The following is a 26,701-nucleotide window of genomic DNA, read 5'->3' as shown; positions in this document are numbered from 1 at the left end:
TTCAAATCTGCAAAGTTGGTCGTTGATTTGAAATCTATTACTTTTAATATTTCAAATATACTCCCTGCAGCTAAATAATGGATTTAGTTTATGAAGTATTTTAAATTCATATCCATTCTTTTAAAATTTCAAATCCAAATTCATCATATTCATTAGTTTCGTGTGATTCCAAATTTTTCATAGTTGATTGTAGATTTCAAATTCATCCTCTTTAATATTTTAAATGCTTCCTATAACTAAATAAAGGATTTTAATGTAAAACATTTCAAACCCGATGTAATTCAAATCAATTCATTTAAAATTCATCCAACCAAACGGGCCTTTAGGCATTCAAAACTATGCAAGTAAAACTATATTAGCCATTCCGATCAATATGCATATATTAGCCAAAACAATTTTAATTATAATACACAGCGAAACAATATAAGCAAAACAACAATAAAAACAATCATGACACATATTAGCCATTCCTATCAATCCATTCGATGATCAACAAAATAAAATGCCACAAATAAATAACATTCCGACCACATGAACTCAAGGCATAGTTTATAAATAGGAAAAATCAGCATAATGTAATTTCTATTAAACATCATATAACTACATAATTTTCTACACCTAAAAGTAAAAATAACCACATGAGAAAAAAGAAATGAACAGCTGTTAGCAAAATTCAAGACAGCATAGAATTATGCATATATATAACTTTTTGCTTCTGCAATTTAAAACCAAAATCACATACATAGATACATAACATGCATACAAAACAAACATATAAACATGCATACATACCAAAGATAGTTTACCTCATGGTTCCAGCTTCAATGAAACAACTCGACTCTGCCGGTTGCGTTCTGCAGCCTTGTCAAATGCAGTCGAAAGACAAGATGGAGCCCACCAAGGTCGACGCACCTTTTGTTCCCCTTTCAAGCAAGCCACTAATGCAGAATATTAGAATCAGTAAAGATTAAGAGAGTATCATGACTTCATGACAGAGGTTGGCAAATACGGCAATCTCATATAGCGAGACAAAATTTTCCAAGAGCAAAATATATGCTCAAATGTATTGAGCGGAAAGAATCAAAATGAAGATACAATGGTAAGCACTGTCCAGTATAATTATCTAAGTAGAAAAAAGCAAGATTGATTTTATAGTGCAATTAAAGAATTAGGTAGAGCAGTGACAAAGTAGGACGATCATAGAAAGCCCCACAATTAAAATGTTGTTCACAATATCCATTTCTCATGTATCATTACTGGAAAATGGTCTATGTAATGACATTTGAAATGGATTTATCTAAAGGTTGAGTTAAGCGAGCATGACATTTAATTCCCCCTATGAAAGCCAAGCATGTTAAGGCCTAATCATGGAAAACAGAGATGCTCAGATATGAACCTTGGTTGATTTCCTATGGTATCGTTAGGCTCGGTTGTTTTCCATTCCTGTATACCCACCACTAACATACACATGTTGTAGGGATAGATTATTTAAGAAACTTTTAGCACATTTATACCTGTTTTTATTAATCAATCACGATTGCTTATCAAACATATGATTAGTCTTCATAATACGATCTATCAACCCTATCCTTCAAATTAAATACAAAATTCAATTACTCCCACCATCCGCTAAATTTGTGCTTACTTTCCATTTAAGTATGTCCGTCAAATTTGTGTTTGTACAATAAATAACAATTACTTTTTCTATCTACTTAAATATATCCCTACTTTTACACATAATAATAATTTTGCCACAGTTATTACATCACATACATATCTATTAAATATATTCTGTAATTGATTTCTCAAAATAATCCTACATAACTTTTACTTTTACATTAAAATACCATTATTTTTAATCTAGACAAACAAGCATATTTATAGCAGATGGAAAGTGTATATAACTCTAAACAGAAAATGGCATTGAGGAGGAAAGGAGAGGTAGAAAGAAGGGAACCTTTTATTCGCCTCAGCTCCTTGCACAAGGTTATAAAATCCCCCCATTTCATGTGGCACTTCCTTATGAACCTGAGGATCTGCTCGGTCGTGAACATTGACATCCCTTCCAAATACTCTCCATTAACCCCATTTTCCTTGAAAATCTGCCTATAGGTGCCAAGATTTATCTCTTCCAACCACAGGCCAACATCCTACGAAGAAAAGAGAAATCCAAAGATATTACAAACTAATTGAAGGAGACTCTTGGAAGAAACTATTTTACTCCCCATACTAACACCGAGATTACTCCATAACCTTGAATTTGTTTCTTATAAAACCAATTAGTTACACCCTTCGTTTCCTTCCATCTCTCTTTCAAAACAAGCAGAAGAAGAATCCAGTGTGTGTACAACAAATACTGTTTGGCAATTAAAAGGAGGCCATGAATCAAAGCCTTCAGTATACTGATTACACAACTAATCCAACCAAAATTTCAACCTCCACAATCTACTTCTACCACAAGTATTAAAATTAATTTAGCAGTCCCCGCACCAAAGCTCAATAATCTAACCTCGATAATGATAAACGAGATCAATACCAAAAACTATAAACAAATAAAATATACGAGTAAATGCAGGAATTTAAGTAACCAAGTACAAGATCCGAAGAACAAAAATTAGGCTAGAAGAAAACACAGAAACGAAACGGAAGAGAAAAACAATGCAAATTACCTCAACAGACCAAATAAAGAAATCAAGGGGCTCCGGCGGCCTCTCCTTCTCTCTACTCATACCGCACGAACCTAACAGGTAAGTCTCTGATCAGAAAAAGGCTAAAACAACCTGAATTGCATAAACAACAGCGCGGAAAACTCAGATCATCATCGTATGAGGCAACACAGGAACGACTGCGCAACGCAATGCGATTATATGCACAATACAAAAAAATTAACAGTTTATCAATAATTGCAAAGAGACAGAATCCAAACCTGTGAATTATTAGGGCGATTGTAGGCAGTGATCTCCCCACAAAGCAACGATCAGTAGAGAGAGAGGAGAGAGAGAGAGGGGGGGTTTCTGTTTGGACTGACTCAGCTAAGAACTAGCTTTTGTTTTTGTGCTTGTCAAAATCATCAAAATGAGCGGTCCCACGTGAGTTTACCAAAGTACCCTTTTGTTATTATCTTTTAGTTATTATTTTAATTTAGGACCACGAAAGGCAACGGATTAAGACAATTGTGAGCCGTTGGATGGAGGATTTAATAAGATGGAACAGGTTGTAATAGTTAATAGTACTATAATTGCTGTTTTGATAATGTTACTCTTGCATATGATAACGAGCATTACAAATTTTTATTTATTCGACATTATTTATTTTTAAAAAATTATCATATCAAAAATATAATTTTCTTACACAAAATATCAAATTAAATACTAATTTTTCTTTTTCTTTGTTCAAAATTTTCAAATTTCAAAAACCAAACTTCAGAAAAAAAAAAATCACTATACTATTGCAAAATCTTTGTAGGATGTATAGGTTTATTGAATTTTGACTTTGTAGGATGTATGGGTTTATTGAATTTTGACTTTGTATTTATTTTTTATATTCTAAATACAAATTAAAATGTGATGTTTTGTATTGAGATAATGTGTTTTTTTACATATAGTGAAAATTACATTAAAAAAAAAATCACATGTTTATAGAAAATTTTTTAAGTCAACTTTCGTCTTCTATGAACGAAAGAATAAATTAATTCAAACATAATAGCAATATGGTTAAAAGAGTTGTATTTGTATTATTGTTATCCCTGAATAATCAGTTTAGAACTAATTCAAATTGAAAATTCGCCAAAAAATCAGTAACTTGAGTTCGGACCAACCCAGAGGAGAGATAGCCTAGAATCAATCCAAATCAAAAGTCCACCAAGAGATTCATGCAGCTTGAGACTGGCCTGACCTAGAAGAGTGTTGACTCAATTCGGATAAAGAAAAAATAAGAAAAATAGAAAAAATTTGTTCAAAAAAAAAAGAGAGAATATTTATAAATTTTAGGAACAAACTATGCAAAATATAAAAGAAAAATGCAACAATCAAGAGAGAGAGCGAAACCACCATAAAAAAGTCTAGCTTTATTCATCATTTTTTTCAACATCTTGTTTCTCCGATTATTGTTTTATGAATCTTGCTATTTTGAACTAAATTACATTGTTCATTATTTTCCTCGCTTTACTTTATTATTATTATATTTTTTTTGCATTTTTCTTTAGCCTAGTAATTTAATTCCTACTTAGACGTTAATTTCCATGCAACATTAGCTCGGATACTTTTTTGAGTAGGCTAGGGAACTCGATTTACGTCGATTTCGACATGCCCAATTTCTTTGGCCGTCATCAAGAAAATTTCAGCGACAACAGTTTGCCACGCCTAGTAGGACTCCGATGAAATCTCGCACTTCTATGCAGCTCATGAATGGCAAGTTACCAACGCCAGAAAAAACCACAATGTCAAAGGAGAAAGGAACTGTCGGTGAAACTTCAGCGCCACACGTATCCGGAGAAATCACGCAGGATGAATCATTCGCTGCTCCGGGACATGGAGAAAGGATGGTGACTATTCTGTCAGTGTTTTTCAAGATTAGATTCGTGGGGAAATCCAAGCAGCCCTTATGAATCGGCTTTAACACACTCTTAGTATCTCATCGACATCCTTAAGCCAACCATCCGAAACGATATTACATGGGCACAGGGAAGAATAAACACGCAAGGGCAAAGCACCAGTGGTCAGCTCAGAGAATAATGAAAACGCCCCTCCGGCGAAAGTATCACAAGAGGGTACGTCCGGGCAGCCGCCAATGCTACTCTAGTATGGCAACGTGACCATACTAGGCAAGGGAACCAGAGACAAGGGTCTTCCGGACGAGGTAGTGGTTGAAGGACCTGGGCGGTCCTCAAAGCACGCCATCGTGAGGCCGCCCCCACATCAGGGAATTTCGGGAGGCAGCGGGTGTGCATTACCTACTCATCAATAATGACATAACAATCCTCTATTCTGCGGAATAAGTGTGCCGACATCACCCGCAGAGATGAAAGGCCAATGGAATATCCCTGTCGGATGAGGGACCACCGACACTTGGGGGGCATAGCTGACAATGGCCTCGGCACCTCTATTCGTGTCACCAGCACCCGGAATCACTTGGGAGGCATCTGCCCCACCCTCAAATGCACACTGGGGGCAGCTCAACCTCCTCTAGGCCCATGGGGTTCAGCTCCGTCAGCTGTGGCGGTTGCATGGGGTTCAAGTTTACCAATCTCGACTGCGCCACCACCGTCTGGGGGGCAGGCAGGATATCAGGAGACCACATTCGTTGGATCGGCTGGACAACCATGGGGATATCGATTCCCACATCAAGGCCCTCAAATCCAATTCAAGAATATAACCCTTCCGGTGGCAATGCTGCTAAGAGGCTAGTCGAAGAGAATCGAGCACATCCTTTTCCTCAGGCATATGTCCCACAAGGATATCAACAGCCCTTCTCTTGTGGTAAGCCAGGTCCGAGACAGTAGTAGGGAGGACATGTCGAGGCCGCTCCCCCGCTGCAACCTATCACTAACCAACAAACGATCGAGGAGGTGATCCAAAGATTGTATGGCGATCCCATCCATTTGCCTGTCAGACCGCATTATCAATGGTTATTCCCGGATCAGGTTTCCATTGACCACCTCTTTCCCGGACTGCCGTATTCCAGAGTTCACATCATTCTCGGAAGACGATTCACGGTCTACCATCAAGCATGTCAGCCATTTCATGGCACAATGTGGAGGAGAGTTTGGAAACAACGAGTGGTTCAAACTCCAGGTTTTTTCAATGTCTTTTATAGGGTCGGCACTAACGTGGTATGCATCTTTGTTGCCAAACTCGTTCAATACATGGGCGGACCTCGAAAGAGCGTTCCGTAAGCGCTTTTATAGTCCGCTGCCAGAGGTGACTGTATCATATTTGACCAACCTACAGCATAAACATGACGAATTGGTGGAGCAATTCCTATAGAGGTTTCGTAGGGCGGAAGGGCGTTACCAAGTCCGAATCCCCGAAAATCAAGTGGTCAACATGGCCATTGATAACATGACTCACCAGCTCTGAGAAAAGTTGGCCCTCCAAAATTACAATTATCTCTGCCAGCTCGCCGGTAAGGCAGTAAAAGTATAATAACTCCTCCAGGACTCCCAGGTAGCTAGACATCAGAAATTTAGAAATGGGGCACACCGCATTCAAGTCCAAGATAACGAACCAAAATACCTGGACGAGCCAGAGAAGATGTTCCTGGCCAAGATCTCGCAAGGAAAATCTTATACCTATCCAGCGCTCAAAGTACCTTGAAGGAATGAGACTAATCTCAAGGTACAATATACTTTCGATATATCTAAAACTGAGCAGATATTTGATTTCTTGTTAAAGACTAATTAGCTCCGGTTCAAAAAAAGCCATAAAATGCCATCCGAAGAGGAATTAGCCAGGAAATCCTGTTGCAAGTGGCACGACTTGTACGGACACTAAGTCAAGAGTTGTATTGCTTTTAGGAACATGGTGCAGAAAGTTATCAATGATGGCTACTTAAGGCTGGCCGATAAGCCAGAGATGAAGATCGATACGGAGCCATTCTAGGCTCAATTAGGGGTGAGCAAAAGAACCGAACTGAATCGCCGAAACACTAAACGGAATCGAATTTTTGATTAACCGAGCAAATTCGATTCGAATACAAATACTGCATATTTGATAGTTGTTGGGTTCAGTTCGATTTCAATTTTTGATATTTTTTCAATTTGGTTAACCGAATCGAATACATTTATATATTTATATTATTATATTTTAAAATTTATATTAATAATTATATTCGGTTCGGTTTCGATTTTGTTTCGGTTCAAATATTTGGAATATTTACAAATATTTTTATTTAATTAGAATTTTAATTATTTTTTAATATACATTAATTTTGGTTCGGTTCAAATATTTTCGATTAACATAAATTTTCGGTTCGGATATGGTTCGCGATTTCAGATATTTGTTCAGTTCGGTTTGGTTCGGTTCGGATATCAACTAGCTGCATATTTTCAAATACCCAAACCGTGCCCACCCCTAAGCTCAAGTTAATGCTATCGACGTCCGACCTGGTAGGAGAAGAAGACCGCGCCAAAGAGAAGTGTCTTTGATCGGCTTGGAAGGTCGATAAAGTCCCGACGGAGAGATTAGGTGTGTGATCGCCTCTTGCCGTATAATACCATCGCTGATGTTAGCTTCGAAAAGGATGAAGAAGTATGGTGAATGACCTCAGCCGACCAAATGATAATAACTCCCCATAGTATGCGATGACCGGAGAGGCCATCGGAGGATGAGATCTGGGTAGATAACCGAAGGATGAGGACTTTACTATTGACTAGAACCCAGTGGCGAAGACGGCAGCGTCAAATCCAAGTTGTACGCCTTGCAGAACAGGAACAACAACACGATCAGCCCTCAGAGGAGCAGGAGAAATTTATTATTAACGAATAAACACCATAGGTGGAGGAATTGCCACCCCAGAGAAGAAGACGAAGAGAATGGAGACCAAAACATATTGTACTAGAGGACAGAGATAACTGTGGACAACAACTTTATCCGGATGCACCAACGGTGTCTATCCCGGATGGCGAGTCGATCATTGAGGCATTGGAAAATGATAAGACGTCAATTGCGAGTTTAGATATCATCGCGAGTGACTAGGGTCTGGAACGGGCGTTACATGAAAAAGATTTTCAGGTTAACACCATTGGTTTCTTGCCGAGAGAATTGATAGCTCCAGAGATCCAGCTCTGAAGAGGGAAACAAAACTCGTCCTTCCCAACTAAGACCTTTACCATTAAACCATGTTATGATTTTTGTCTTTATTTCAAACATTAATATATATATATATTAAAAATTATATATTAATTTTAAAAATTGTGTCGGGCCAGGCACGGCCCGAACTTCATGAGCCCGGGCACGGACCTATTCATTAGCGTGCCGGGCCAGGCACAACCTGAAAATTATCGGGCCTGATTTTGGATGTCCAAGCACAGTTTTTTTCGTACCGTGCTCGGACCGGGCATTCGTGCCGTGCTCGGACCGAGCTTTTGGGCCGTGCTTATTTTTGTCACCCCTAGATACGAGCCCAGGTACATTCCCCTCGGAAGAGGATAAGCAGATAATGCAAAACCTATGCAAGTTCCTCGAGGAATACGGGAAAAATCTAAAGTGGAATTGGCAAGATGGGTAAAGTATAGGTGAGCCCAAAACTTTAAAAACCATAGGAGACCGATACCTTGGATGTCACGAGCAATCGAGTTGGCTAATTTAGTGAGGACGTTGATACTATGGTATAGAAAACTCATAAAATACGATGCTAGATCAAGAGAGCTACCGGAAATGAGGGCATTGATGACGGGCTCGGCTTTCCGAAAGAAACCTTTCAAAGCAAAACAGGCGAAGAACCTGTTAAACCAAAAGAATAAAAGGACAATATTTTCCTCCGGACTGAGAAAACCTGAAATGCAATTAGCTTGTAAAAAATCGGACATTTTAATGTTGCTATCATATGTTGAGGGTAATGCTAAAGAATCTATAAAAAGTGGAAAAAAAAGGTTCAATCCTATCCACAGGCAGGCCAAGAATAACTGCCACATCTACTATGGTTAAAGTCAGAATACCAAACAGAACGACAAAGACGTTTATATAGAAACTCCAAAAACCAAGCAAGACCTTCACTAGATCACTAGTCTGGGAAAAGATCGTTTTACTAAAAAATAACATATCCTTAATGCCCCAAGATTCCCACATATCACCAAAACAGGGTTCAAGTCTATCTACCCAAGAACTCCAAGTTCTCCGATCATCCGGACTTAGCAAACGCGTTAAAAAAGAAGGAATGAGTGAAAACTTCAGCCAAGATTGAAAAAGACAAATGTTACCTCGACTGAAGACCTCGGTCAAAATGACGAAAGCAAGATCATCATCTTCGGAGAAGGGGCTAAGGACCCAATGGCCGTCAACTTTCGAAAGCCCAGACGAGACGGCTGGCAAACGCTTCGGTAGAGCCGCGGATGGGAGCCGTTCTTTCATCATCCTAGTGGCTGACGAACGGGGTGGCATCTTGGAAGAACCTTCAGCAGCACGCGATTTTGACGAAGGAACACCTCAATCGCAATAGCAATAAGCAACGGTGTCGATTGTGGAGAAGAGAATCAGAAACTGGAGCTAACGATGGTGAATCGAAGGGCTTAGGGTTCGGCGGATTTGAGAGAGGTTTAGGGAACTTTGAGTGTTCTTTCACCAAAGGTATGAGGATGGATTTTTGTTTTCTCTTACCAGAAAAGATCAAGGAACCGGAAATAGCGTGTGAAGTCAGTTGAAGATTTCTTTCAAACTTTCTTCGGGATCGCGCGCAGTAATGTTTGTTTGAAAAAAAAATTCTCGATCCAACAAAAATAATTTTGAATTACAAAAGTCACTTTTGTCCAAAATAACTTTTTAGAGATATTTGTTATCCCCGAATAAACTTAGGCTTATAAGGTCACTGTTGGCCTAACCCGAAGACGAGGTAGCCCAGAACCAATCCAAACCGAAAGCCCGCCAAAAGATCCAGTAGCTTGAGTTCGGGCCCCAGAGAAGAAATAGCCTAAAATCAATCCAAACCGGGGGCCCACCAAGAGATCCATACAACTTGAGAGTGGGTTAGCTCAGGGGAGTGTCTGACTCCGTTCGGATAAAGAAAGAACGAGGAAGGTGAGAAAATTTTTTCCTAAAAGAAAAATGCAAGAATTAAGGGAGAGATAGGAACCGACCTAAAAAAAATATAGGTTTATTCATCGGATGTGTTTGTTTGAGGGATTTGTTTGGATTTTTACTATTCATCCCATTTTTTCCCCCCCAAAAACATCAAATCAAACACCTATTTTTCATTTTTTATATTATACTAAAAATCAATTTTACATTCAAAACATCACATCAACACCTATTTATATCACATCATACAACTATTCAAATTCAAAATTTTTACTATTCAAATCCCAACTCAAAATCCAAACCCTCAAACAAACACACCCGATCATTTATTTTCAGATCTTATTTCTCCGATTATTGTTCCAAAAATCTTGTTATTTTGAATTTATAAATCACATCCTAAGTTCATTATTATTATTATTATTATTATTATTATTATTATTATTATTTGCATTTTTTCTTTAGCCTAGTAATTTAATTAATCTTTGACGTTAATTTTCGTGCGAGATTAGCAGGATGCTTTCTTGAGTAGGGTGGGGATCCAATTTATATCGATTTCGAAAAACCCAATTTCTTCGGTTGTCATTGACAAATTTTCAGCGATAACAATTATATGGGTGCGTATTAATCACATGTTTACTATCAATTATTAGTCTAAAACCCGAATAATAGTAGCATGATTAAATATTATTAATCATCCTCCTTTACATAGGATTAAATAATAAAAGATTGTATTAGTGGTTAAAAAATTATTTTATTTTATTAATAGTCAATTTAGTATTAATTGTATTATATAATTAAAGGTATTTTAGATCAAATTTATAATCTTATACAATAATTCATTAAAGTAAACATAGAATTATTTTATCATATGATTATATAATCCATTAAAATAATACATATATTATAATCATATTTTACAAAATAAAGACACCCTATGCAAAGCTTGGTCTATGTATGATGAATATAACAAAATATCTAAACCAAGCCCGTAGAGAATAACCTGATTGTATGAAGGAAATTATAACTGTCAAATCATAAATTCAAACTAGCGACTCCAAGTCTTGTTTGTCTCGTATGATTAATACGATTTCACAATGAAATCAAAATAAATTTTCCCTTTATTTATTAGCATATTTGGTGATGGGTCAAGCCCGATCAAACTAATTCGCTGGTGTAGCTCGATCATGGATCAAGCCCGAGTAAATTTACTGACCGGGGCAAAATCTATACCCGACAACCCACCCGACAACAGCCGGCGTCAACCATTGGATTAACTTGTGTTTGTTTGGAGGATTTTGGAAAATTTCTATTATTCCTACAAAAATTTTTTAAAAAAAATATCAAATCAAACACATATTTTCCATTTTTTATATTATACTAAAAATCAATTTTAGATTCAAAACATCACATCAATACTTAATTATATCACATCATACAATTATTCTAATTCAAAATTCAAGCACACAGTAACCGTGTGTATATATATATATATATATCTTTTTAGGGTGTGTTTGTTTGGGGGTTTGGATTTTGAGTTAGGATTTGAATAGTAAAAATTTTGAATTTGAATAGTTATATGATGTGATATAAATAGGTGTTGATGTGATGTTTTCAATGTAAAATTGATTTTTAGTATAATATAGAAAATAAATAATAGGGGTTTGATTTGATATTTTTGGAGGGAAAAAATTGGATGAATAGTAGAAATCTTTACAAATCCTTCGAACATTAGTTTTTCCCCAACTTTTCTAGCTCCATTTGCAATAAAAACATACAACAAAAATAAATGGGAATGGTTAGAGCTTATTATCCGAATCAATACATTAAGTATACACCTACAAGACTTGATGTATGTACCGACAATACACGACAATAGTTCATATAACACAAACTGAAACCAATCATAATATGTATCGAGTGGACTATTATCATGTATTGTCAATTTATATGCTCAATTTATTTCATATACTTGCTATCCCTATCGTTGTGTACTATCAATTTATATTTCATGTGCTTATTAAAAACCAATCCGAAGCACTCTAACCGCAGCCAAAATCAAAATACAAAACAAACCAGTCGAGTCAAGAGCAAGTATTCAAAATTAGACACCTTGACCTTCTAGGTGTTCTACAACGAACCTTTCAAACATGTACCAAAATGGAATTCAGCCACAGTTCAAAATATGCTCTCGCATCTTGAACTCTGCTTCAAAGGCAGTTTGGATTTCATGCAGAGTTCATATAAATAGACAGGTCGATGGATCGATCAACCCGCATTGAAAACCATTGCATGTTCACTCAAAACAATCCAAGCAAATAATCAAAAAGTTGGAATGATTCTACCGGAAACAAAAAGAAAACAGAAATAATGAAAGCACATAAACATAAACACGTGATATCAAGCAAGGAAAACTACAGCACACGGATAGAAATCACGAACCTGTAGAGACGAACCTTCCACAGAACTCTTCAACAAGAATGAGCTCGCAGTGACTCCGGATTTGTGTTGTATGTTCATCACAAGAGAGAAATATTTGACAAATGAGAGGGATATCGTCAAAAGTTTTCGCTGGAATAATCATTGGTTGTTGTCTGAGTTTCCGGAGGCTTCTTTGTTTTGCTGATGATGCCCTTACCGAAATACTCAGCAACTACCGAGAAGCCATCTTTCGAATTCTTGACTTTCTGGAAGAAGTGGTCTTGGTTTTTGGAATTCTGCTCAAGATTTCTCTTCATTTCTAGTACTGCTCTGTAATCGGGTGCACACTCGGGGCATTCTTTTTCGTTGTCACCAAGGCATCGTTGGTGGAACGAATGCATGCACATGAAGTGGACAGCAGGAAGGTCGAGAGTAAATGTGCAGGCGGTGCACTTGCTAAGCTGGAAGATCCTTGCATTTGTTCGAAGATCTTGGATTTCTTTTCTCATGTTTGACGTTTCCTCCTGCAACAGAAATTGTAAAAGTTTACATCCCAGTTCAAATTAAGAAATGCTTAGTACAGAAGTTTAAGGAACAACATAGAATAAGGAAAATAAAGCTGCAAGTAAAATTCCAGTTGGATTAACCGAATGTGCTATACAAACTTGGCAGGATTAGTTGAAGAAACTTAAGAAAACACGACAGCAAAGAACACAAACAAAAATGCTGCAAGTAAAGGAAAATCATAACTAACCAGTTTGGATTAGAAAATGTTCTGTTAGGATTTTATGGCAACGAGTCGAAGCAACTTAAGCAGCGTGTATGAATATAGCCTACAAGGAAATACTAGTGAAACCGACATGCAATCACCAATGCATCTAGGCATTTTGTCGACCTAAACCCTACCATATCATTTACAAATACATATTGGTCCATGTAAGTGATCCTTTCCTGACACGGGACCAAATCAAGAACAAAAATAAAAAAAAACACAAAAAATGACTTTCCTAGAAAGACTCAGCAGTCTCACTTATATGTAATCATCCACAACTTATTGCTGAGTTGTTCGTTAATCTTGAAATTGAAACAAAAGTAATGACCTTAACAAGTATAATTTGGGGGAACAAATAATTCACTTAGACATGACATCTGTAAGACCATCAATAAATGAAACAACCATCATATATTATCTAAAACTTAGGCAATTGTAAGAAACGAATTAACCAAGAGAATAATGACACATAGAGATGCATAAACAACAACCTGATACTTTTCAATAGCCAATCGATCCGACTCGATCAGCTTTGACTCCTGTTCCAGCTTCCGGGCTATATAATCTTTAATTACCGAAAGTGTAAGGCATGGATTTCTTGACAAGATTTGAAGAACTATAATTGGAGGCAAGATGTCATCCCTCTCTATGTAAGTTAAAACTTCTTTAACTTCTTTGGAGCAATCTTCTCCGAGTTCACCAAAGTACTTCAATAGATCTGCCCAAAGTGTAGGGTCCCCACCTTTCCCCGAATCCCCAAGTCTCTTGCAGCATGCAATTAAACCCTCATGGTCATGTGCATGCATATAGCAAGCAATCACATCCTTGTACAGCTTCAACTTCTCGTACAAAAACAAGAGCCCTTCATTAAAAGAGTTCATTTCACACAAAATTATGGCAAGATCAACATCGTACAACGGCTGCTCCTGATCAGAAGGCCATGCACCTTCAAGCAAGAGTAGCCCCTTTCGACGTCTCTCCTGGCGATGTTTCTCCTCATTTGTTTCGTCAGAAGTTACTTTTCCATTAGATTCTGGTCTGGCCAATGCAGCAGTATGGGATGATCTATCTGTCCTAGCACCACCATTTTCAATGTTTCCAGTTTGTGAAAGAGAAGGAAATTCTAGGTTGTGAGAGAGGTACAACTCTAATAGTGTGTTATTGATTTCGACTTGAGCAGGTGAATCCTTCACTTTCTCAATGTATTGTTCGAGAAACTCCAGAAGCCACTGTGGATGATGCACAAAAATATTGAGAAAATCGACAGGAGACGGTAGCATGGATAAAAAGGATCCTCTCCTGGACTGTTCTCCTTCAGTACAAAGTCTCATCAGTATTTGAATTGTTTCCTTGGGCTTGTGCTCTATAAGGATTTTCCCATACTCTTTAACAGTTGCCCCAGCTTGACTTGGCTCAAGACCGTTAATATAGTGTAGTGCTTCATCATACATACCTAAGTCCTCGAGCAAAATCTTCAAGTGCAATTCGTGTCTCCCAGACTTCTTGGCAACATACATTGCATGCTCATGGTAATTGGCAGCTCTACATACCCTAATTGCAGTTTCCACATCGAATTTCAGTTCCCCAACCCCATCCTCATTTTTAATGAACAAATTCAACTTTTCTACATCTTTTTGCTTCGTGTAACAGTTCAGCAAAAGAGTGGTGTGATCTTTGGATGCAAGCCCCTTCTCATGTAAATTTTCGAGGTAATTTGTTAAGTTGTAGATTCTCTGTGCATCCAAAAACTTCTGTATGACATATGAAGGTTCCAGATGCCCAATGGTATGGATATACTGAGCCATCGCTTCATCATACTCTTGCTTGCTGTATAAATGATCGCCGTATTTCCGTAGAACATCAGCAATGGCCGCAGCATCAGCTTTCTGGCTCTGGACAATATTAATAGCCACTGTATATAGATTTTTCTTGAAAAGCATATCTAACTTGCTTTCCATATCCTTCTCCACAACCAAAAGGACAGTCTTGTCTGCCATTATGAGGACTATATTACCCCATTCACTGAGCATGTGAGAAACTTCTTTAACGGCTATACTATGAGCTATTAAACGGTTCTTCAGGTCATAAATGTTGAACGTATTCTTCCCAGTTCTTTGATCAGCAGAAACACATAAAAGGTAACCTCGAAACCAGCCAAGAAGCTTTTTCAATCCCTCAAAGGCCCAACAAGGGCCTCGACCATCAACCTCATAGAAATAGACAGCTTCAGGTCGACCAATGATCAGTTCCTGATCCAAAAACAAAGATCCAACACCATCATAAAAACACAACATTAACAATTACAAGGACATGTGTAAAGAGAATCTACGTACCGAGTGGTCACTCATGGCTACACTAGCAGTCTCTGAACCAATCTCATCAAGTGTTTGCCTCTTAGGTATTTGACTCCGCAAATCGAACAAGCTTACAGAACTTGGAGTGACAGAAAAAAGTTGAAATCCTTGACCATCCACCCGGAAACCAAGACCCAAAACTGCTGAATTCATTTTTCCAGACTGACTGGCATTAACCTCAAGCTTGAAGCGCTTGATACGCTCCCGGGCAATGTCGCCTTGAATGCAATAAATACAACCATTCTCCAGACCAAGGGCAACAAATATAATTGGCGGTGCTTCTTCGAAAACTAAAAAAGAAGTGATCTGTAGAACAATCATTACATTTTCCAAAAGCAATCAAATCAAATTAGTTCGAAACCAATTGAAACAAACAGCATCGTTGTGCAATTACATGACTATTAAATGCTAAAGCTAAGAATAATCAAATACCTTTGCTTCAGGAAATTGGTTTGTGAATATCCTCAAAATTTGAACGCACTCCGGGGTTGGGGTTGATGCACTTGATCCCTCTTCCAGCTTTTTATCAAGATCGAAAACCTTTAAACACATAGCAGCTTGCTGTGGAGGCATTTGCTCATCCTCTCCAACCGTCACTAAAAAGTTTCTTTGCTGATTGATTCACCAGCATGGATATGAATGAGAAACAATGCTATGAACATACCAAATAAACCTCTTTTTGTTCATCATAAAGCCATTCATGTCATGACTAATTACAGCAAAACGATCTATCAGATTATCATTAGTTGCACATTAACACACATAAAACTATCCAAGGAGCCAAATCAAATGTGAATTAGGATTCGCCAATTCAAAAAAAAAAACACACACACACACACACACACACAAAAACACAAAAATTCAACGCTATTAATCCTTTTCCCCCCAAATTTCCAAGCTGACCAGGATAAGCCCCAAGATCATATTCGTCGTAATCATTCAGCGCAGCATGCATATATCAAGGAGAAGCTATACCTTGAGCTGCTGGAGGAAGAGTACGGAGGAGGAGTGAGCAGCGAAGGAGTATTGAAGCTGGAGGCCACGATCAAGCACCGAAACCCCGCCGTCTTGGGTACCAAGAACGATCTTGCCTCTACCGCTGGAACAGCACTGGATTTCGCCCTCTATCTCCTCCGGAATTTTCGATTTCTTCTCCTCGAAGAAATCGAATTTCCTCCACTGATACATCACTCCTGATAGTTTGTATCCACTGAAATATAAATCCCGTCAAAGAAGAATCGAATTGCAACAAAAGATTCGTCGAATACATATACTACGCGGATCTAGGCGTAGACGATGGATGACGGAGATGTAAGTAGAGCTGGTGGTGACGGTGGCGGAGACTCGCCGGCGAGCAGAAAACGTCGGAACGACTTTATAGAAGGGACGAAGCCTCCCTTCGATTTGGGGATTATTATTATCTTTTTTTTCTAAATTAAAATTGTTGTCAGTGATACATTTTGGTGTGTTATTTTTGTAATAAATATATAATAAATTTTCTTTTAAAAAAAATAATATATAATATTTTTATTATTTTTATTAATTAAATAATTTTTGATATTTCATATAAAAATAAAAAATATATTCTTCAAAATTCGTTAATTATTTTTATAAACGGACCATTTTTAATTTCACAAAAATCATTTAAAATAAATATATTCTTCAAAATTCCGTTAATTATTCTTATAAACGGACAATTTTTAATTTCACAAAAATCATTTAAGATAAATAACATTGCTCTACTTATTTATTTTTTTTATTAAGAAGTATTTTCGAGTTAGAGCATTTGTTGCAGTAAATATTTCTACTGTATTACCTTTTTATATTTTTCATCTACATCATATGTACGTCATTATTCAAATTACTTTTTTGAATATTAGTTATAGTATCATTATTTTTACCTATTACCTTTACAATTTTATAAAATTGATTATAATTATTTATTTTTATATATTTTTATTATCTAATAATATATAAATAATACTATTTATTATGTAATATTATATATTATTTTAAATATATTAATTTATATAAACTATAATAATATTATATAAGTTTTATATTATGAAATATTTAAATTTTTTAAATTAATGGCATTTAAAAATCTGAATGATTGAAATAAACTCGGATTAATATATTGTTCGAATAATTTTTTGTTTTCGATAGTTTTGTTAAAGACTTAGTTGAAGAAAGATCGAATATACAAATTTTCAATGTTAAAATTGGATATATAAGAAATTTTATTAAAAAATATGTAGGTAAGTGGTGATCTTTTGAAATAAATTTGAATTTGTATTTCTACGGATAAATATTAATAATTTAAAATTTTAAAATTTAAATTTTAAGTTATAATTAATTAAATAATTATTTATTTATTATTTTTATAAAAGTAACGAGTTCTTAATAAAAGTAATAAATTAATATTAACTGTATTTCCTAACAGATGTAACACATCTTGTTATAATAAAACTAAGAATGTAATGAAAAAGACAATGAAAAAGATAATTGTAACTGATGTTCTTATAAATTTAAACTATTTGGTATTAAGTACAGTAGAACAAACTCAATACTCAATATGGACAGCCCGATTCTAATACCACATTAAAAAAAAAAAAAAAAGTTTTAAAATTCCAATTTAAAATCAATTTGTATGAAATGGAGTAATTTTCACCTTATAAATTAGATAAGTCTCAATATTTTCTCTAATATGAAATATATTCAATATTTTTTTCATTTAAGGGTGTGTTTGTTTTGGGATTTGGATTTTGAGTTGAGATTTCAATAGTAAAAATTTTGAATTTGAATAGTTGTATGATGTGATATAAATAGGTGTTGATGTGATTTTTTGAATGTAAAATTTATTTTTAGTATAATATAAAAAGTAAAAAATAGGTATTTGATTTGATGTTTTTGGGGAGAAAAAATGAGATGAATAGTAAAACAACCGAACACACATAATCACCTTCTACCTATCATGATTTCATCATCACTCCTAAATCGTGCATTTAAGTTTGCGCAAAATCAGGATAAAAATTTGGTTGGGTAATTACCGAGGATCGCAAATCGACCAATATCTGTCGATTTCATTTAGTATTGATATAAGATATATTATGTGAATATTTTGCTATAGTAGATGTTATCTTTTTATGAAAACTTATGTTTATATGCTCTTAATTGATAGTTTTTAGATGTATAAATAGATTTCATCGAGTTGGCGATTCTTAAACAATACTCCCTCCGTCCCATATAATATGGGCGTATTACTGTAGACACGGGAATTTAGGTAAAGTATAATTAGTAAGTAATTAAGAAGTATATTAGTAAAAATAATTATAGATTAAGATTAAGATAAGTAAATAGTTTAATTAAAATTAAAAAATTTATAAAATTTAAAATGCGATTAAAGTGCATAATTATATTTTCAAAAATAGAAAGGACAAGTTATGTGGGACGGACGAAAATAGAAAATAGGAACAAATTATGCGGGACGGAGGGAGTATTTCGTAGCAAAAGAGGTAGAATACAGACGATCTTAAGGAAATCACAATTGTTGTATTGAGTAGAAGTTTATGACGAAAAGAGAAGAATGTGTGATCACATCTAAGAAAAGTGGATGTATTTTGTGAAAAGAATCTTTTTAAAAATTGCAGAAAGGTCCTTTGAGGCTAAATAATAATTCCTTAAAAATTGGATATTAAATAACAAAGAGGATCTAGGTTGAGAATTAGAGTGTGAATTTGCAAATTGAAGAAAGAGATTAAAAATGAAAAACATTTTATTCAAAATTGTTATTAAAAAAATATCAAATCAAATATCTATTTTTTATTTATTATATTATATTAATTTTTATTTTTATATACAAAACAAAACATCATTACGTATTTATCACATCAAATTATTATTTTAATTTAAAAAATTTTCTATTCAAAATAAAAATCGCACCAACATATGTTGTAGAATTGTTTTGATTATATTAAAATTGAATATAAATAAACATTGAATATGATATTATATAAAAAGAATTAAATCGAATATTTTCAAATATAATCATCCAATTCTTTTATATATATATATATAAATAATGTAAAATAATTTTGAAATAAAATTATCAAAGTTTACATATAAGTAAACACACATTATTAATTTGTGATACTTCTTCCGTTTACTCAAACCATTATTTTTTATGGAAACTTAAATAAATACGTTTATAGATATTTTTTGTGTGTAATTTTCTTTCCATATATTTAAGATATTGATGTAACGATATTGATTTAATAAGTGTAATTTGAGAGTATTTATAATATATAGCGATTACATAATAACAAAATAAATAGAATTTTTTTTTTGTTGTTGTTAGAAAAAATTTATACTACATAATGCGAAAATAGATTAATCATATATATATATATATATATCGAAACAAAAACGTTAATTTATTATAAATAATATTTTATTGTGACAAAAAATTTTATTTATTTATTTTTCTTATAAAATCATGCAACTAATTTTTTTGACAAATGGCATGCATGCAGTGAAGAGAAGAGGTACGATACAAAATACATGATGGGCGATGTAAATGCGAGCTATCAATACACCTACACACACACACCCATGCGGGTGTGTGATATGTCATTTGGTGGGCCCCATCTTATTAATATATGTATTTAATTTATGGGGCCCACCAGGTCAAGGTGGAAGAGGTGGGATTTGTCTCTTCTTCTCTGCATTTCCCTAACTAACTCATTTAGGTGCGGTTCTGCTGGTCTTCTACTCCCGTCTCCTTATGCCATCATCTCTAGACTTAAAAGATCCTGGGACTTCAACACCCGGTTTTGGACTCCATGGACCTACGGAGGATAGCCACAGCAGTATACGTAATATTATTTATATACATATAAATATAAATACGGAGATTTTTTGAATTACACTCCGAGTTCCATATGAATATGCCCTTGCGAAAAATCTACTCCGAAGCAACGAGATGGATCGGGCGAATGCGGAAGCGAGAAAAAACAAAATTGATGATCGCATGGTTCAGAGGTGCTTTTTTCTTTTCAATAATTTCTTTTTGTTTATGGCAGCGGAAAATTGATTTACGGTTTCAATCGGTGCGTGAATTTGTATGCATGTTGTATGTATAGGTGCATTGGAGTCGTGGCGAAGGCTGAAAATAGGGTTGCAATTAGAGCAAACGACAATTGGATTTCCAGTGTCCGTTTTCTCTCCGATATCGTGAGCAATGTTGTCTGTTTTCGGAGAAATCGCGCATTTATACCCACCAAATGCTCACGCATACTCAGAGACGGGTGCCTGCAGTTCCACCGGAGTCCAGACTGAAGTAAGAGTCTAGCTTCTCTTTTTCTCCAAGTCGCTACTATCTGCAGCAGGTTTTGGTTGAGTAATTCTGGAAATTGTTCAGTAAGTAATAGTAGTTGTTCGTTTGATTTCATTTCGGTGAATAGTTCATGCAGACGAGATTGAAGTATTTTGTGTGTGCTTTGATTTTTTGCATGTTGTTGATTTTTCCTTGGTTTAGAAGCTTTTGAGCTTCACCTTGTGCGGTGGTGGGATGATTGATTCTCTTTTGTGCCTTTGTTGGTTTTGGTGAATTGTGTAGAATTTGCTTTCTGTTGTTTGTGAAGCTTGATTGTGATGAAATGGATTATTTTAAAAATATTAATATAAATAAAAATGGAAAAGCTTGATGGAAATTTGGGGACAGGGATCTGCAATAGTAAATTTTTATGGAAGTAATGAATTCCCTATGATCTAAATGTTTCTCTACACGAAGTATAGTGAATGAAGTCTGCTAAAACTCCATCATGTTTCTTCATGTTGTGTTTCTTGAGTTGTTTCAATGATCCTTCTTTTGTAACTTTGTTTGATCCCAACCATATTTCAGTTTTTTACTTTGGTAGATATAATTAATTATTACAATCTATGAGATTGTTGTTGGTTTGTTCTATTCTTTTATTACATCTGTATCTGATCAGCATAGTTTTTCTGTTTGGTGATTAGGTTGAATTCAAAGATGGAATACTCGGAATCCACGAAGATTGTGTTTCAGAGAATTCAGAAATTCGACCCTGAAAATGTTTCCAAGCTCATGGGGTATCTCCTGTTCAAGGATCAAGGAGAACTAGAAATGATTAGGCTGGCCTTTGGTCCGGATTTTATGATCCAGAACCTGATCGATCAGCTTAAGCATGAACTTGGAATTGCCCTGAAGTCAGTTTCCTCATCTCATGCTTCCTCTTCACAACCCTCACGTCCTGCCTCAAACCTTCCTACTAACTTCACTCCTTTTGTACCTGCTTCATCCCGTCTACCTGCACTGGCTCCTCTTCCAGCCAACAATGCCCAGTGGATTCCCCAAATCCCTCATGCCCAGCAATTAATGCCTAATGCTCCATTTTTTCCTACACCAGGCTTTGTAAATCCAGTAGCTGTAAATCCGGCAGCCACAGGATTCGGTGTTCTGAAGCAACCTCAGTTACCTCCTTTGGAAGATCAGTTAGGATCTCTCAATTTAGCTGGTACATATGGCCCTCCGCAGAGCTACAATCCTGATCTTGCTTTACATCAAACTGTCAATCAAAAGGCTCCAACCGCATCTCCTTCCTGTCCAGACACACCTGAGATAGACTTGAAGATTTGTGAAAGCTTCCAAAGTGGATATTGCGAGTATGGTGGTGACTGCAAAGACTTGCATGTCATTAGAACCGAAAGTGGTTATTATATGGTTCTGAACACCCCTATAGATGAAAAGGCGCTGAGTAGCAACCCTAACTTGCCCCATGGAGACCTTAGACAGCTTGAGATAGATTTCATTGACATTCTGAAATCTAGAAGAGGGATTCCTGTTACTATCTTGTCTTTGCCATTTATATACTTCGATAGGTATGAGAAGGTCCTTCAGCTGGAACCTTATATAGCCGAAGCTCGGGCGCAAGGGTTCACTGGAGACGCAAACGACTTTCTTGCTCAAATGTCAAAGAGCTTTTGTGTGATCAACAGGTGCAATATGCAAATTTATAGCTTTTTTACAGTGACCCTCCATAGATAACAATCTGATGGTTGTGTTCTTTGTTAAATTTGTACAGGCCGTACGGCATGCAATCTATTATCTTGGAGGATGACATTCCCAAGTACTTGAAATTTGTTGAAGAAGCAACAGAGCAGGACCCAATCGGAGCTTGCTCCCACCAGATTTATCTGACGTATCCCCCGCAAAGCGATTTTACCGAGCAGGATGTTCATAGTTATTTCAGGTATGGAAACTTGTATGCTGTCACCAAGTTGAAAAATGTTAACTGTCGGTCTCTTTTTATGACGCAAGCTTCTTGTTTCACCGCAGCCATTTCGGCCCTGTCAAAGAAATTCGGATTCCTGTCCAGGAGAAGAGGATGTATGGATTTGTCACGTTTGCATGTCCGGAGACAGCTGCTCTGGTCCTGTCAAAATCCAATCCTCACCTTATACGTGGAGCACAAGTACTGGTCAAGCCATATCAGCACAAGCGAGCGACGCCCCCTGAGAGGTATAAAAAGCTTTCGTCGCACTTGCCAAACGACCTTTTCAGGACAAAAACATAAATGATCGATTCGCTGCATTTGTTTATTTATTGCCTGACACACAACATGGATTTTGCAATATTGAAGCTAGTTGAACTTTTGCTGTTGTTTTCGACTTTATACCTCTCAGCGTGCAAAGCTCCCTGAGAGGTATAAAAAAAATTTCGTCACACTTGCCAAATGACCTTTTCAGGAGAAAAACATGAATGATGCATCGGCTGCATTTGTTTGTTTATTGCCTCACATGCAACATGGATTTTGCAATATCAGAGATAGTTGAACTTTTTTTGTTTTTGTCGACTTTATACCTCTCAACGTGCACGCTCCCTGAGAGGTATAAAAAACTTTCGTCACACTTGCCAAACAACCTTTTCAGGAGGAAAACATAAATGATCCATTGGCTGCATTTGTTTATTTATTGCCTTACACGTAACATGGATTTTGCAATATCGAAGCTAGTTGAACTTTTGCTGTTTTTGTTGACTTTATACCTCCCAGCGAGTGACGCTCCCTGAGAGGTATAAAAGACTTTCGTCACACTTGCCAAACGACCATTTCAGGACAAAACATAAATGATTCTTTCGCTGCATTTGTTTATTTATTGCCTTACATGAACTTTTGCTGTTTTTGTTGACTTTATACCTCCCAGCGAGTGTCGCTCCCTGAGAGGTATAAAAGATTGCGTCACACTTGCCAAACGACCATTTCAGGACAAAACATAAATGATCCTTTCGCTGCATTTGTTTATTTATTGCCTTACACATAACATAGATTTTGCAACATTGAAGCTAGTTGAACTTTTTTGTTTTGTCGCTTTTTCGCATGACTTCTCTCTTTTATTCTTTTCCTGTTAAATGCTAGGCATCAGACATGACGAAAAAGTCCACTAGGCTGTTGGCATGTCAACTGTATTCTAGTTACCTCAGAGAGCTTCTTTGTTATATTTTACATCAAGATTAGAACCTTAACATCAAATATTATGTTGTAGGAATTTTGATCATGCTTATATAAATGTATAAGAAGCTTGATCGAACTTCCTTATGATGAAGGATTTGCTTTTGTTCTTGTACCACCTCTACTGATAATGAATAATTTAATGAAGAACAAGCAATGTCCTTATTGGAAACTCTTTAATTACAACTGATTTCTTTAATCTTCCAGCTTGAAAATGTTGCTTCTCTAACAGAGTGAAAAGGAAATTTGTTTGTCTGCATTCGAACGTCACCTCTTTTCTTAATTCCTAGAAATCACAAGTAATGTTCTCACGTGTGTCTTTCCTTGTCGTATTTATTTCTGCGCAGAAAGCCGGAACAGAAAGTGCAGCTTCATGCTTCTGCCGAACCGTACATTCCTTGTAATGCACCTCTTATGATCTTCATGTTCACTTTATCGACACTCATTTTTAGCTCCGATGTTTTTTTTTTTTTTTGGTTTTTTCATTTTTTACTAAATCATTGCTCTACCCGATTAACTTGTTCAATTCATTCCTCTGTTGTATGTAGTGAGTCTCAGTTCACTCAGGAAGGAGCATGAACTGCAGGGCGACTACAAGATGAAGCACGTTGGTGCTTCATCGAGCCAGGGTCGCCCCCCAGCTGGCCAGACTTCGGGCAGCTCTGGCTTTCCGGAAGGTCCTTACATCGATGATTACTATGTTTTCTGTATATATATCACCATTATTACTTATTCTATTTCCTTACACTCCAATTGAAATATAACTAGCTGGATTTTTCTCGATTCTTAACTTGTGCAGCTACGCCAAGCAGCTACAGCAACAGGGAAGCGCAGTTCGATCCCGGCTACAGCGCTGAACTGCAGAGGTAGAAACACTTTATATTATGCAAATCGAACTTCACATGTTTACTTTGATTCACATTTTGGACAAGCATGATATTTGCATCGATCGATTGATCAACTAGATAGCAGCAGCATTTTCTGAATGCGTATGCGAATTTATGTGTTCCTTTTGTGTTGCAGTTTCAATGGCATAGACCTCCCGGAGAGCCCATTTTCCATTTGAGCTGCTGCTTGGGAGTCGCTTGTGTAAGTTTTTCCGATTTTTTTTTTTTTTTCATTCTGCGAATTATGCCAAGACTGGGAGACGGAATGATTAAGCCGAATCTGCAGTCTGGCTGTCTGAGGCAAGATAATGTGTATGTATCTGTGGGGATTGGATTGTTGGATTGTTGTGTTTCTGCATATGTGCAGTTTGTGGATTGTTGTATTCTTGTGTGTGCACAAGAAGGGGAGGGGTGGGGAGGGGAGATATGTTGTTGCTACTTTGGGTGGTATGCTGGACTTCTATGGTGGTATATATATATATATATATGTGTGTGTTTAATTATTATTGTTGTAGTTTAATTTTTTTTGAAGTATTCTAAGTAGTTAAGGTGTTATATTTTCCTTAAAATGTGAAATACTATATAAATTTTAGGAATGATTGTTGCCCATCAACATCGTGCTAATTAAATCTAGTCAGTAAATGAATGCTACTTTTCAACGTATTATTTGAATTAAATCATTATGTGCTATGGGAATTGCTACTACGTGTTTTTGGTTTATACTATCAATTTGTGATATATCAACATGCATATTGTGTTGAAATGAAGCGTGGTATTTGTTGTATGGATTTTATCATGTGCTATGAATTTATATAATGTACTTCATGTGTTATATGACTTAGGGGGTGTCAATTTTTATTTTCGAATCTGTGTTCGTGTTGGATTGAACTATGTATGTAATAAAAGATCCGTTACCCTGAACACTATCCGATATTTCAGATTCGAAAATGATAAGAACTTTTCGAATCAGGTTTAAGTCAATTTGATTTGTTTAAGCCACTCATAGTCCAAACGAAGCTAATACAAAACAAACATGAAAATTTAAAAAATTTTAAATTTATCTAAAAAAATTCAATAAAAGATGTATTATTTATTTACCATTTTAACTTTTATAATTAATAATTTTAATATAAACCAGTTTTTTAGATTTATCTTAAAAAATTCAATAAAAGATGTATTATTTATTTACCATTTTAACTTTTATAATTAATAATTTTAATATAAACCAAAACTCGACTTAGTCTGACTCAATTTTTTACAAATTCGAAACACTTGAACTTGAAAGTTTTCAGGTCGAACAAGTTCGATATTTCGGATTGAGTTTAATTTTGACACCCTTAGTATGACTATTATTATGTGTCGATTAAAGCTAGTCAACATAATATTATGTACCGAAACCTAATACTCTGTAAATTAGGACCGACAGGTCAAGTCACATTAGGTAAACCATCTGTGATAGGTAGATTTGGAGGCATCGGAAATTTGAACTTAGGACCTCGCTCGCAGTCACATATTTACCCCACACTACTCTATCATCTCTTACGAGACTAGTCAACATAATATTCATTAGCCTTAATCTGCATTCTAGATACAACCATAATTTTTAAGATTGACATACAATTATATAAAATTACTAATAAAAATAATACTCTTAAATTGGCAACAAATTAATATGACTAGAGCTACTCAAAATCTAACTCGTTAAAACTTGAACTTGATTTGAACTTGGTTTGTCAACTAGTCTAATAAGTCGAGTTTGAATTTGAGATAACACTCATAAAATTAATAGGCCTTAACCAGTTAAATTTTAGTTTGTTTATAATTTTTAAAAAGTACAAACTCTCAACTTATATTCAATTTGTATAAACTTTGATATTTTAAATTGGTGAAAATTTCAAATATCGCCAACATTTTTGTTTGTATCTAGTTTAATCTAAATGACACTTTAGACGTGATAATTTATTAAAAATAATAATAATAATTTATTTTTCTAAAAACTATAAAGAAATGT

General features: G+C 35.7%; 3 protein-coding genes across 4 annotated transcripts; 1 reads left to right on the top strand and 2 right to left on the bottom strand.

The window, feature by feature from the left end:
• Positions 1–663: 663 nt before the first annotated feature.
• Positions 664–3,051, bottom strand: LOC127266172 (uncharacterized). Of its 2 annotated transcripts, none has more exons than XM_051296335.1 (4): positions 2,927–3,051; positions 2,670–2,780; positions 1,958–2,150; positions 664–938 (listed from the first exon to the last, which is right to left on the bottom strand). In XM_051296335.1, exons 2-4 carry the CDS (start codon positions 2,727–2,729, stop codon positions 808–810), a joined length of 384 nt encoding a protein of 127 aa, XP_051152292.1. In that variant the 5' UTR covers positions 2,730–2,780; positions 2,927–3,051; the 3' UTR covers positions 664–807. The 2 variants fall into 2 exon arrangements, with proteins under 2 accessions (XP_051152292.1, XP_051152293.1); XM_051296336.1 differs by having other exon boundaries at positions 2,670–2,740; positions 2,927–3,049.
• Positions 3,052–11,948: 8,897 nt separating this feature from the next.
• On the bottom strand, positions 11,949–16,715 carry LOC127265965 (vacuolar protein-sorting-associated protein 11 homolog). The gene is made up of 5 exons (XM_051296015.1): positions 16,251–16,715; positions 15,708–15,887; positions 15,255–15,581; positions 13,413–15,170; positions 11,949–12,673 (listed from the first exon to the last, which is right to left on the bottom strand). Exons 1-5 carry the CDS (start codon positions 16,461–16,463, stop codon positions 12,287–12,289), a joined length of 2,865 nt encoding a protein of 954 aa, XP_051151972.1. The 5' UTR covers positions 16,464–16,715; the 3' UTR covers positions 11,949–12,286.
• Positions 16,716–20,256: 3,541 nt separating this feature from the next.
• Positions 20,257–24,869, top strand: LOC127265887 (zinc finger CCCH domain-containing protein 18-like). The gene is made up of 9 exons (XM_051295903.1): positions 20,257–20,315; positions 20,417–20,581; positions 21,294–22,292; positions 22,379–22,546; positions 22,633–22,815; positions 24,151–24,203; positions 24,352–24,510; positions 24,603–24,669; positions 24,827–24,869. Exons 1-9 carry the CDS (start codon positions 20,257–20,259, stop codon positions 24,867–24,869), a joined length of 1,896 nt encoding a protein of 631 aa, XP_051151860.1.
• Positions 24,870–26,701: the final 1,832 nt, after the last annotated feature.

The sequence above is a fragment of the Andrographis paniculata genome, unplaced genomic scaffold (genome assembly GCF_009805555.1).
Source record: "Andrographis paniculata isolate CXL003 unplaced genomic scaffold, ASM980555v1 Contig74END, whole genome shotgun sequence".
Taxonomy (NCBI): domain Eukaryota; kingdom Viridiplantae; phylum Streptophyta; class Magnoliopsida; order Lamiales; family Acanthaceae; genus Andrographis; species Andrographis paniculata.
The sequence above is the reverse complement of the archived record's forward strand: the minus strand, read 5'-3'. Positions and strand labels throughout refer to the sequence as shown.

Excerpts from the sequence above, each read along its gene's own strand:
- LOC127266172 (XM_051296335.1), bottom strand. The coding sequence starts at position 2,729 with ATGAGTAGAGAGAAGGAGAGGCCGCCGGAGCCCCTTGATTTCTTTATT. Across the intron at positions 2,151-2,669 it reads TCTTTATTTGGTCTGTTGAG|GATGTTGGCCTGTGGTTGGA; the intron begins GTAATTTGCATT and ends TTTTCTTCGTAG. Across the intron at positions 939-1,957 it reads GGAGCTGAGGCGAATAAAAG|TGGCTTGCTTGAAAGGGGAA; the intron begins GTTCCCTTCTTT and ends ATTCTGCATTAG.
- LOC127265965 (XM_051296015.1), bottom strand. The coding sequence starts at position 16,463 with ATGTATCAGTGGAGGAAATTCGATTTCTTCGAGGAGAAGAAATCGAAA. Across the intron at positions 15,888-16,250 it reads TCTTCCTCCAGCAGCTCAAG|CAAAGAAACTTTTTAGTGAC; the intron begins GTATAGCTTCTC and ends TGAATCAATCAG. Across the intron at positions 15,171-15,254 it reads TAGCCATGAGTGACCACTCG|GAACTGATCATTGGTCGACC; the intron begins GTACGTAGATTC and ends TTTTTGGATCAG.
- LOC127265887 (XM_051295903.1), top strand. The coding sequence starts at position 20,257 with ATGGATCGGGCGAATGCGGAAGCGAGAAAAAACAAAATTGATGATCGC. Across the intron at positions 22,547-22,632 it reads GATGTTCATAGTTATTTCAG|CCATTTCGGCCCTGTCAAAG; the intron begins GTATGGAAACTT and ends GTTTCACCGCAG. Across the intron at positions 22,816-24,150 it reads CGAGCGACGCCCCCTGAGAG|AAAGCCGGAACAGAAAGTGC; the intron begins GTATAAAAAGCT and ends ATTTCTGCGCAG.